The sequence below is a fragment of the Phallusia mammillata genome, chromosome 2 (assembly GCF_965637545.1).
Source record: "Phallusia mammillata chromosome 2, kaPhaMamm4.hap1.1, whole genome shotgun sequence".
NCBI classification, from domain to species: Eukaryota; Metazoa; Chordata; class Ascidiacea; order Phlebobranchia; family Ascidiidae; genus Phallusia; species Phallusia mammillata.
Window position 1 is genome coordinate 1,241,645 of NC_137253.1, and position 11,962 is coordinate 1,253,606.

Genomic DNA, 11,962 nt, shown 5'->3' on the forward strand with positions numbered 1-11,962 from the left:
AAAATTAAAAAAATATAACATTTGTCTAAAACTTGTTTCAAAACATTTTTTCCTCATTAAACTTATTCTCCATTTTTACTGTCACAAACACCATATTATTGTAAGTTCATTTAATTTTGTATCCCCACTCTTTAAGTCAGTGGTTCTTAACCTTTTTCCTTGCTGCACCCCTTTCAAATCACCAACCAATTTTCGCACCCCCCTGCATTTTTGTATTTTCTAGAATAAACCTAACCAACCTTAATGATTCAGCATGCCCCCACCCCCTAGCAAAGGTTTTCGCTGGATAAGAACCTCTGCTTTAAAGCCTACAAATTTTTCACAACAAACTAACTCTTTGTTTTTTTAGATTTTCTTTTGGAAATCGTTGTTCATGGGTTTGTGACAAATATCCTGAAAAGTTTGTGAAAACGAAGAATTTTAAAATTTTATCAACATTTTAAGCAGTAAGTTTATTTTTACATTTGTACAAATAATCATCACTAAAATACAGAGATTGTGCACAAAGTCAAGAAAATACAAACAAAGTTTATTTACAATGAAAATGTGAGTTTGTTTCACAATAATTCTGTCACTGACAAAGCTTTTTGTTTTGTAGCAAACTTAATCACTTGTTCAACTTTGCTTTGTTTATTTGCAAATTCTCCTCACTCATTGCAATCTCTTTTCCTCGTTGTTCCTCAGTTATATCCTCCGCTGTTTTGTAAACTTCGATTGCTTTTGTAAAATATCCAACTGCTTCTTTGAATTGTGAAGTTTTCTCGCAAACAAAACCAAGATTGATCAACAAAGAGCCGTAGATTCCATACTTTGAACTTTCATTCCCGAACTTTGTTTCCATAAGTTCAAGTCCACGTTTTAATGTTGTTTCACTTGATGCCGAATCCCCGATGTAATTTTGAATCACTTCAATGTAATACAAACACCAAACCTCTTCTAAACATCGAATTTCTTCGTTTATTTGAAGGTCGCGGATTTGCTGAGTCATGTCACGCATCAGTGGGATCACGTGTGAATGCACGATTTCTGTGTTTCTTAATTTTGTTAAAAAATCAGAATTTTTCGTCAAAAGTTCGATTGTTTGTTCAATTTCCGACGCACAACCCACTACACTTCTCGCTACAGCGAGGTCGGGATTTTTCTTAACAAAGAAATCTGCAGCAATGCTAAAAAACAAAATGGCTTCCAAATATTTTCCTTCATTTCGACGTTTTGTGGCTTCGGCTTCCAAGTCTTCTGCGGTAACCGCTAGTTGACTTTCAAATAACCTTGAAAGTTGTTGTTTTGTCGTTTTTGCTTCGTCATACTGTTTTGTTTTCAATAAATCAACATATTTTTGGACGAGTTGATTGAAGTCGTCACCTTCATCTACAAACAAATTAAAGCGTTGAAATTAAACTAAAAAAATCTCAGTAAGTTCCGATAGGTTGCGTAAAGTGACGAATAATTAGTTTAGATGTCAAACAGGTGTGGGGTTGACCAACGATGTTTTGTATTCATTTGGTGTTACAAATACAGACCAATATGTTTTTTGTGAAAACCAATCAGAAACCATGAGCCATATGTTTTTTAAGTGTAATCATGTGCAGAGTAATTGGGAAGAGGTCTTTGCATGGATCTCGGCGAATTGTTTCCTCCTTGATGCCAGGGCTTCTCAAACTGTGAGTCGCGACCCCAGTCGCGACCGTAATATAATTTTGGGGTCGCGAAACATTATGGGTTATTCTGTCAGTCACAATAAATGGTATACGTGCGTACTTTTGTTGTTTAAACATCATTTCTGTGTATTCAAACTGCTCTAAACACATTTTGTAGAACTTAAAAGAGTATTACCAGCCTGGTAGCCACATGCGCCTGACTTTTTTATGCCTATTGTGTGCAAACAATGCGAAAAAGCAGATACCACAAGCGTCACAATATAGATTATGACGTCAGGTGCCATTAGATGGTATATAAACTTATATATAATATAAGTATTTCTTTACATCATATCCATCAAGGGGTCGCGTAGAAATTTCTGTTTTAAAATGGGGTCGCAGAGCAAGAAAGTTTGAGTAGCCCTGCTGTATACGTTAACGAATCTAAATTATTGAACTGTTTACTATTTCTTTGTAATTTACCGTTGTAAGTAGGCGAAAATACTTCCTATAGAATTTCCTTGTTTCAGGACACAGTGAAATCTGTATCGATTCTGAACATATAGCGGCTTTAAACTCCCGACGTATAAAGCAAAATGGACCGCTAATAAATATTACCCTGATCGGGAAAACAAAACAAAACAACAAACAAATAGGAAAACTAAAGGCTGCTTTCTCATATATTTACAAATTCAAGATACTACATTTTACGTAATGATTAACCACATACACCATTTGCGATACATGTATTGGATTTAAATTTGTCAACTAATTTTAAGTGTGTCCCTATCTTTACACCAGGGAATCACTATTCTATTTTTTTAGGTATTCGAATTTTTGCAAACTTTATCATTTGACGAGTTTATTTCTTGTGTAAGAAACATGCAACCCTATATCGGAGCTGTAAACACATGGACTGGCTGTCGTCGAAAACATGCAACCACTAAATTCCTTCATATCGCAGCAGAGTAGCAATACCAACTTGTTTGTGAAAATAAGACAGAAAGCTTGGCTTATATGTGCGCACATTATGGCACCTGCACATTTTGGCGCACGTACGTTTTGCAAATATTTGCCATAATGTTTGTTTGCAAAGAATACTTGTTTGTCTAGTTGCGATGAAAAATTTAACAAAGCTGCAAAGGTGTTGCGTTACTAAGTGCTATTGTTTAACTTTGAATTTCTCTCTTTAAATTATTTTAAATTTTATTTAAAGATTATTAATTTTTTTAAAATGTTACCAATTGATTTATTTGTAGTTTGCTGTGGTGAGCTGCTGGAATGGGAACTTTCCTCTGTAGATTCGGTGGAGCGTTGGACTTTGGTACTTGCAGGACTGCCGGAATCTAAACGCAAACGGTGCATCCAAAATATACAGGATCGCTTGGATCACTTGGATCGCTTAGTGCACCGCTTGGATCGCTTGGTGCACCTTTATACAACTGGGTGCACCTTTATACAACTGGGTGCACCTTTATATCGCTTGGTGCAACTTTATATAACCAGGAGTGCCTTATAAATGTACACCAAGTTGTATAAAGGTGCACCAAGCGACCCAAGCGATGCACTAAGCGATCCAATTGATCCAAGCGATCCTGTATATTTTAGATACACCCAAACGCAAAGGTGACCTTAGAATGCAACATGTTGGTGTTTTTATTCCGTTCGTTGGCGCAAACACAGTCGCGTTATATACTTATAACACGTGTTAAGTTCACGTTTTATAGGGTCCTGTGGATGATTCGCTCGGTCAATTGATGAATACCCAACTTCTGTATAAATTTTAATACTTTTGAAGCACTCTTTCTTGACCGAACGCGCGGAACAAACCAGAGCTAGACAGAAAAAGCCAGAAGCTTTGCAGTTTGCGCAAAGTTGAGTCGTTACCTTTACAACAATGGATTTTAAATGTAAAGTTATGCGTGTTTGTTTGTGATTGGTTTACCTGCAGGTTGCTGTGGTGATGTGCTGCTTGAATGAACAAATTTCTCTCGTGGTGAAGTGGGGCGTTTCTCATCACCTTGTCTGATTGGAGCTAAACGAAAAAGACATTTACAAAGTGACTTTTTCAACAAAAATTTGCTAAAGACGAACAATGTAATTGTCAAAATCATGAGAACAACTTACAGCCAGTTCCATAGCAAATCATAAGAAACAATTTATATTCGTATTACGCAAGATAAGTTGACCTGCAGTAAAATATTGCAGCCCGATGGAGTGATGTGACGTATCGGCAGTCACAACCGGCAGAGTCAAGTTTACTGGTTTAAACAAGTTTTAGACAATCGAATTGTGGGTGACCTTAAAAGTTAATTGCATTTCAATAAATTTAATGGAACTTTGCGGAAGTTTTAAGGGTTGTTGCATAGTAACAATACTTAGGTCATGCATTTCGGAACTTTTATGTGAAAACCTGGAATAAATCCACCAAATTTATAATGAATGGTGATTACGAACCAGCTAGCTATAGATAATGTTTTTTCCACCAGCTTTTCGCAGTTCCAGGCTGGTTTCTTAGACAGAGCGTATGTAACCACATAACCCTTTCTTATTCGCAAACACTTCAACAAAACTGCACTTCGTTTTCCATGTACATGATATTTAGGCGTTTATACTGAATGATCAGCGTAATACAACGCGAGCTTTTCTAAAGGGAGGTGCCACGTCTAAAACAGGTTTGTAGTTTAGGCCTACCATATTTCCATCAGCAAAAAGAAGGACACATTTTCTGAAAGATCATAAAAAGCGACTTTTAAAGCCCCCCAAAAAATAAAAGCATCAGTAAACGTTTTTTTTGCAGTCAATTAGTGCAAAATAGTGTAGATAAAGTTGCACACTAAACATACGTTTGTATTGTCACGAAACTGCTGTGTAAAGTCCAAACATATTTCTTTAAAGATAAGCAAAATAAGTATTTTTCACTTTTTTAAAAGCATAACAGTTTGATCTATATTTAGTAAATCAGAACTTTAAAAAGGAGAACATTTGGGCACTTTGTATTGTCCTCGGAGGACAACTTGGTTTTTGTTAAAAGAGGACATGTCCTTCAAAAAGAGGACGTATGGTAGGTTATTGTAGTTAAAACATTAAACTCAAAAGGTTCGTTGTAAAATATCATTAATAAGTTATGACAATCACTTTAAATTTTGGGGTAGAAAATTAGTGGTAATTGAAATATTGTTGGTGTATCACACCCTATGTTGAGTGTTTCTGATGTGGCGTGGATTTTTACCAACATTACTTGTTAAAACTCATCCTTTAAAAGTTTTGTTTTTCCACCCATAAATATATTCAACCCCTGTTAGGGTGAAGGTTTGCGCTTTATTGTATTGGCGCTGAGCTACCTTCAATACCCGCCTTGTGTTACCCAAAAGACCAACAGGTATGAAAAAGCAATGAATATGACTTACAGACTAAAAAAGTTAAAATTCCGTAGTGTAGCGATGTGCTTTGATACTTTCCGCAAAGGTAGTTTGTGCAAATACTTGTCATTCCGAAATCTCACAGTAATTTTGGTTTGCAAGAGTTTTTGTTGTTTTCCACAGTTTTTCACAACGGAGTTTCGAAATGTTTTTTGTCACAACTCAGAGTCAGAAGAAAGTCGAAGCTTTTTTAAGGTTCAGAGTTTTGTTGTTTAAGACCAACATTATTCCATTTAAAATTATCGATGATTTTTAAAGACTCACATAAGAGATAAGCCCTTTCTCTTGCTCCAAAATATTTGAAAGGAAACAACTGCTTCATCAATACGAACACCGCGCAACCTATGCAGTCCGAAACCGCCACGTTTTGGTCTTATTTTTACAGCATAGGTTTCAAATTATTATTACTTATTTATTTGTGATTGGTTTACCTGCAGGTTGCTGTGGTGATGTGCTGGAATGGGGAATTTCTTCGACCAAGGTTCTTACAGGTCTTGTTTGATCTAAACACAACAAAAACTTTAAAATCGTTTTTTTGGTAAACTTTGAAAACTTTTCTTACCAAGGTGCTGCGAACTGGTACTGGCGGGAATTTCACCTTGTTGAGAAGAAGGTAATACTTGCTCTTGAGCGCCCCCTGTTGGTTGACGCGCTTGTTGTTGTGGTGATTTGCTGGAATGGGAACTTTCCTCTGTAGATTCGATGGAGCGTTGGACTACGGTACTTGCAGGATTGCTGGAATCTAAACACAAAGGTGAACTCAGAACATGTTGTTGGCGCAAACACAGTCGATTAGGTTTTCAGTTTCTTATACCCGGGTGCTGATGTTGGGGGGTTTCCCTTGAAACTTCCACAGATGATGTTTTCGGTTGTGTGATTTCTATGGATGTATTGGCCTCCCTACTCTCTGTTCCTGCGATGGAATCTAAAATTTATCACAAAATTATCGGAAACAATGTAACTGTCAACATTATGAAATCACTACAAGTTCAAGCCAATGTATCTCATACCCGGCTGCTGTGACCTGCTACTGGTGGGAATTTCCCCTTGTTGAGACGAACCGTGCTCTTGTGCGTCCCCTGCCGGTTTGGTAGGTCGTTCCACTGTGCGACTAGATGTAGTGGACGGCACTGGAAAGTAAAACAGTTTGTTTTCAAAGAATAATTTTGTTTGTGGTGTTTAATATGAAGGTTTACTTTCAAAATGTCCAGTCCTTGGTGAGAAATAATAAAGCGGGACACGTTGACTTTCGTTGGTGGATGGTTGGTTGACAACCATTTCCCTGGCAACACTTGCTACTTGAGAAAGTAGGTTTTCGGGGTTTTGCTTTTCCAACAGCTTTTTCAATTCTTCACTGATTTCAGTCATTGTGGGACGTTTTGTGGGATCTTGATCCCAGCATCGCTTCATCAGTAGTTGGAGTTGCTCTGCGATTTCTCTGTCTTCACCGACCAAAGTTTGTATCCAATCCTGTATTTCCTGACAGTCCGGTCTTTTACCTCTCTTGATTTCCTCCAATAACTCCCTTCGCTCTTCTTCTGCCAGACGTGGATAAGGAGTTTTACGAGCAAGTACGAAATAAACTATCATTGCGAAAGCGTACACGTCGTGCTCCTTCCTGGGTTTCATGGTAAGGTTCTTCAGTTTTTCAGGAGCGGTGTAGTAGGGAGTGAATTGGAGCCTTTCTTTTTTGGTTCGTGCCAAGGGATTCACAGTTACCGAAGTACTGTAAGTTGCCATTTCGGCGGAGCCAAAGTCGCCAACCTTGCATTGAAGCTTTTCAGTGAGCATAATATTTCCAGGTTTTAAGTCCTGATGAATTAAACGTTTGCCGGGCAAATTGTGACAGAAAGCCATTGCTGATGTTATTTCGTGTAAAATGCGAACGCGCACAGCAAGGCCCAGTTCTTTGGATGTATCCATTAGTAAAGTTTCTAAATCTCCACCCTTGCAGTATTCCATCACGATTCCCATTGCAAAAGACCATTGGACGTAACCGAAAATTCGAACGACATTTTTATGATCTGCTTTCAGTAAGTGTTCCATTTCCTCTTGAAACCTTAAGAATATTTCGATAATTATAGCTATTGTAGTTTTTGTATGTAACAATTGACAAATCCTACATTTTCACAACCAGTGACTTTTTGTGTTTTGCACCAGCGACTGTAAAAATTTTAATGGCAACTTCTTTCTTTAACCCATTATGGTATCCAAAGATAACATCCCCGAAACCTCCTGAACCGGCCTCAAACTTCTCAAGGTCACATGTGATGTCGCCACAGTCCAATTTTCGTAGCTTTACGAAAACAAAACAACTGATTAATCTCCCATGTTTTCATTTACTCACGCAAAGCAACACGTGCTCGCAACAATTTTTAACCTATGCGACAGCGCATTTGCATGCAATAAAGCTTGCTTAAATGTCCAAGAATAAGAGAAACATTTTGGCGCTAGCTTAGTGTGAATTAAAACATCGCAAAGCCATTAATCAAGAAAATTTTCCATCCCAACTATTTGTCGCTACATACAAGTATGGAAATACCCTCATAATGATGTAAGTAGCCGCCCATGTTTACATGATATTGATTTAATGAATCACGAAATCATGTGAGGAAATCACCAATCAATCAGCTTTATATTAGCAGTGGGTCTGTGGTATATCATTCCACATAAATTGTCAGTTTTACAGAGAACCTGTTAAAAAACACTTGGAGCCAAAAAGCTGTTTTGAAATGAACTGCCACTGGTAAAATGTTTTTTTTTGTCTCACGCCTTTCTGCTTTTTGTTGTTAGTTAGTTTCTTGGATATAAGGCACACTTGGTAAACCTCATCAGCAGTGAAAGCAAATAAAAACTCCCCCTATGCAACATTAAATGTTCTGTTTTCTTCAGACACTGATTTTAATTTTTTGTTTAACACTTAATGTTAGACAAATATGAACAAAACAGGTATTGTTGCTTAACTGTTTGTCCTAATTCATATTATTATGCTTTGTTCATCGGGTTGTGTGGCAAAGGTCAACACGGCAGTACAGTTCTATCTTTGACATGATATAGATTGAGTGCATTAGACCAATTTTCTCTGGTGTATCGTTTTTTTTTTCAACGTTGTTAAAAGTAATATGGTCCTGGCCTCTGTGTTCTGTGTGTCTTTTTTTGACAGCGCGACTAAACTGACGCCACTCTCGTATTAAGTCCTATTTTCAAGCAAAGAAAAATGCTTTTCGTGCTTTGTTTTCCTACCGTCATGTACAAAATTTTCATATAATTGTTTTCTTAAATCAAATTCATTTTCAGCATACTCTCTACTTTTTTCCTGAATCACATATACACACTCTTTTCGTTTTATTTTAATTACATTCGCTTACTGCAACCATTTTTTCTTTACATGTCGTTTTGTTGTAGTTCGTAGCTTTTGTTTTACGTACTTAAACATTGTGCTTCTTTTTTGTTCATTTCATACAATTTCGGGTCACGCAAGTTTTTTTTATATTCCTTGTGAATCTGTGTGTACAAACGTGTGCGTGCGTGTGTATGTGTAAATTTTGGTGTAAGAAGGAGTAGCTGACACGGTGACCACAGAGTCTTTCGCTACCCCGCACATTTCTCTTTTTCATTTTTTTTTTCGTTTTTCGGATATTTCGTACTAAATAAAGTTACTTACTTACTTACTTACCAAAAAACCTTTAAAGTAAACTTATTAGCCCTGAAGGTTGCACAACAGCAACGGGCCATTAATGGGTTTGTTATGGTTGAAGAATAATTGTATGCATATTATTATGTCCGAAAAATGCTAGTAACACAACTAAAGTTGTAAATTATCACAGTTTTACTTACCTCGTTTGTTGAAGCCATTGTAAAAGTAATTGCATGAAATGATACTGAGTATTTTATCTACTTTTTTGCGCTATTGCTTTGCTGCAAACAACAAGAAACAGATTTGAATAAATCTTTAGGCTAATTTTCTTCTGCACAAAGTTCTGCCTGATAAGCTGTTCGTGTCGCCGACATTTGTTTGGCACCACTGGTGGAATATAACTTTTTTAAGTTACTCAATAAACCTTAAATTCTCACAGAACAACCGATTTTTGCTGGACAACATGACGTCGTTACATGAGACATCGTGGATTGTAACTGATTGTTCAAATAAAACTAACGCGGACAAATGAGCAGTTTATGGCTGTTGAGTCGAACTAACAACAGTGATCAGGAGAATAAATAGTCACGCAATTCGTCGTCAAACAACTAAAATGGGCGTGTAACTGACGTTATAATTTTTTTATTTCGTTTCAATATGTTAACGAAGGGATTGGGTAAAAAAACGTTGAACGTCGTTGTTACAAAACAGTGTGTCAACAGGTTTTGTCACAGGGGAAAGAACGTTTTGACAAATATTGACGTTCTCGCACTTGACTGGCAGCAGAAGGTTGTAGCGATATTCTCAGAAACTACATTTCAACATTTTCCGCATTTTACTGTCACTGATTCCCAACTTGGCTACGTGTAAATGTTTCAAACATTTTTACAAAACAGCAAACTATATTTCATAACTTAAAGCAAGATTACCTTTTCCGCTTTCAAGTGGTAAACAGAAAATACGCCAATTCTGTCTAGTGCCGGTAGACTATACGTTTCCATCAATCGCAATTGGGAAACAAAACCGGCAGAATATTTTCAGTAGAAGGCAGAAAAATCCTCTTTCCATTACGTGCTGTCGCCCATTCAAACCAAACCTACCTCGCAAGTGACAAACGTATATTGGAACTTTGTCTAGTGTCAAAACCCCAAATTCGCTACAGAAACCGTCAGCGCATGTTAACACCAGTGCTTTAGATGGGTACCGGCCTTGTATTGTTGTTGTAACAGATTTTAGAACGAATGTTGTAAATGACTTTTATTTAGTGTGGGGTAGAAGTTGTGTATTGTGGTTAGCAAGAGGAGCTGTTCGCGTTTCACCGATAAAATGGACAAACTGCGCATCGCCTAGTTGCAATTGGTCTGTTATTATGAGGCAGTGGCAGTGTCTGGCAAACTGTGGTCGGCAACCGCCGGGCCGCGAGAAGTTCGTTACAGGGCCATACAGTTTTTAGGTTAAATGATTTGAAACATTTTCTCCGTGCATCCCGAGGATGATAAACTAATATAAGTATTGTTAACTAGCTCAAATTGCATTTCTTATCTTTTCCAAGGATATAACAACACAATTGGACCAATCACTAACAAAAGGTTTCCCTCACACTTGTGATGTTCGTACATCTATCTGTTAACAGTTGTTTAAAATATCATCACAGTAAGAAACTTCTGACCTAAACCGCCTGCAGACAAAACTATCTCTTGTATAAACTGGAAATTTTTTTATCCTTTGTTACTGCAGACATGACTTCACAAACTGACTCACAACGAATGACTCCACCAAGCGCCCGGGCTGATACGAGGGGTGTCTTTTAACGACAGTGGGGACTTTCAATGTGCCCAACCCTTTGCGGTATACACCACAAAACTGTTTATGCGTATTATGTTTTACTCTCACTACTACTTTATATTTTTATGTTTTCCGTTGTTTGTTGCAACGCGAAGCCAGTTTTAACCAACGCTTAATACGTACTCGGTTAAATAAAGATACACATCACCAACCACCACAAACACACGGTCCTCGCCGATGCCACCAGATAAAGTTTATGAGAGCAAACAGTTTGTGTACTTTCGTGATTGTCGCGCAGGCAGTTCTGGTAAAAAAGTCACGTGGCAAAGTTTGGGTAAATAAAGGCATTTTTTCTCCACAAGTCATTAGAGTTTTGAAATATGAGCAAATACTTTTACCACAGTTAATATAGTTGTTAAAAACATTTTCTAATTTAAAAAAGGTAAATTTTCCTTTTAAAGATAAAGTTTTAATGTGATGGAGTTTACAATATCACATTTTTGTCATGTTTTTTTTACAGTTTTCCACCAAAGATCTACTCGACTTGAAACATTTCGGTTCTGTTTCTGTCCCAGTTGTAAGGATCGAGTGTAACGATCTTTATCGAACAGCATGTTAGTTTTGTTTGCTAAACGCTTCACAATTACTGCAAACAAAGTTCTTGCAAATATGTTCGTATAATTAAAAAAAATCTTACAAATTCAAAGTTATTTGGTCGTGTTGTGAACAGCAGAAATATTTTCTGAACTTTGTAGCATTTTCCGCTTATCCAAAGTGCAGCGTCATTATTTGACGTTTACTTCATGTGCAGTGTTGTGATTGGTTATTTGATTTGCACAATAAGGGCGCTTCACAGGTAACGCCCAGGTAACGACCACTTAATCACAAGCAACCAAACGGCATCAAACGCCAAGTCACGTTACAGCGTTTAAAACTTCAAACTGCTGCACGAAAGGAATAGAAGAAAAACAACCACATTAAAGATGATAGTTAGTTTGGCCCGGATGGAATTGACGTGAATTGTTTGATTAACGATTCTACTCAAACGCAAGAATATTTATCCACCAGACGATGCTCAAGAGCTAGAATCTCCGCTGAAGTTTGCTTTGGACGGTCGTAATCGTCTGCAGCAATTCGCTTTGCCATCGCATGTTCGTATGTCCGCTAGATGTCAGGTGTGAATCGGTGTGAATCGGTGCATTCGTCAGTCTGTTTTTATTGGGGTTAATCTATTTTGCACCTCAACAATATATCTTTATGCATCGATACTTTGTACAAAAACTTCAGTACATCTTACAAGTTAGTTTTATTTGTTTCAAAATCACATAATGTGTGTTTTGGCTCTGTTAAAAGTGTTTTTGCTACAATAAGTTTATTGAGAATGGCGTGACGCGTAATGCAGGTAGCGGTCAGGGCTTATTGTAGATGTTCCTGGTTTGGTCTAACTGCCCGGCGACAACCACATCCGAAAACGCGATGGT

The 11,962-nt window shown here is 37.4% G+C and overlaps 1 protein-coding gene across 1 annotated transcript; it reads right to left on the minus strand.

Annotated features, from left to right (window-relative positions):
• Nucleotides 1-437: 437 nt before the first annotated feature.
• Nucleotides 438-7,368, minus strand: LOC145215576 (uncharacterized). The gene is made up of 10 exons (XM_080084292.1): nucleotides 7,183-7,368; nucleotides 6,256-7,118; nucleotides 6,070-6,189; nucleotides 5,874-5,984; nucleotides 5,622-5,801; nucleotides 5,491-5,562; nucleotides 3,560-3,672; nucleotides 3,403-3,409; nucleotides 2,879-2,983; nucleotides 438-1,368 (listed from the first exon to the last, which is right to left on the minus strand). Coding segments are annotated over exons 1-10 (2,334 nt in total). The 5' UTR covers nucleotides 7,185-7,368; the 3' UTR covers nucleotides 438-607.
• Nucleotides 7,369-11,962: the final 4,594 nt, after the last annotated feature.

Excerpts from the sequence above, each read along its gene's own strand:
- LOC145215576 (XM_080084292.1), bottom strand. Across the intron at positions 5,563-5,621 it reads TACCAGTTCGCAGCACCTTG|ATCAAACAAGACCTGTAAGA; the intron begins GTAAGAAAAGTT and ends TGTTGTGTTTAG. Across the intron at positions 3,673-5,490 it reads ATCACCACAGCAACCTGCAG|CTCCAATCAGACAAGGTGAT; the intron begins GTAAACCAATCA and ends TTTTTCGTTTAG.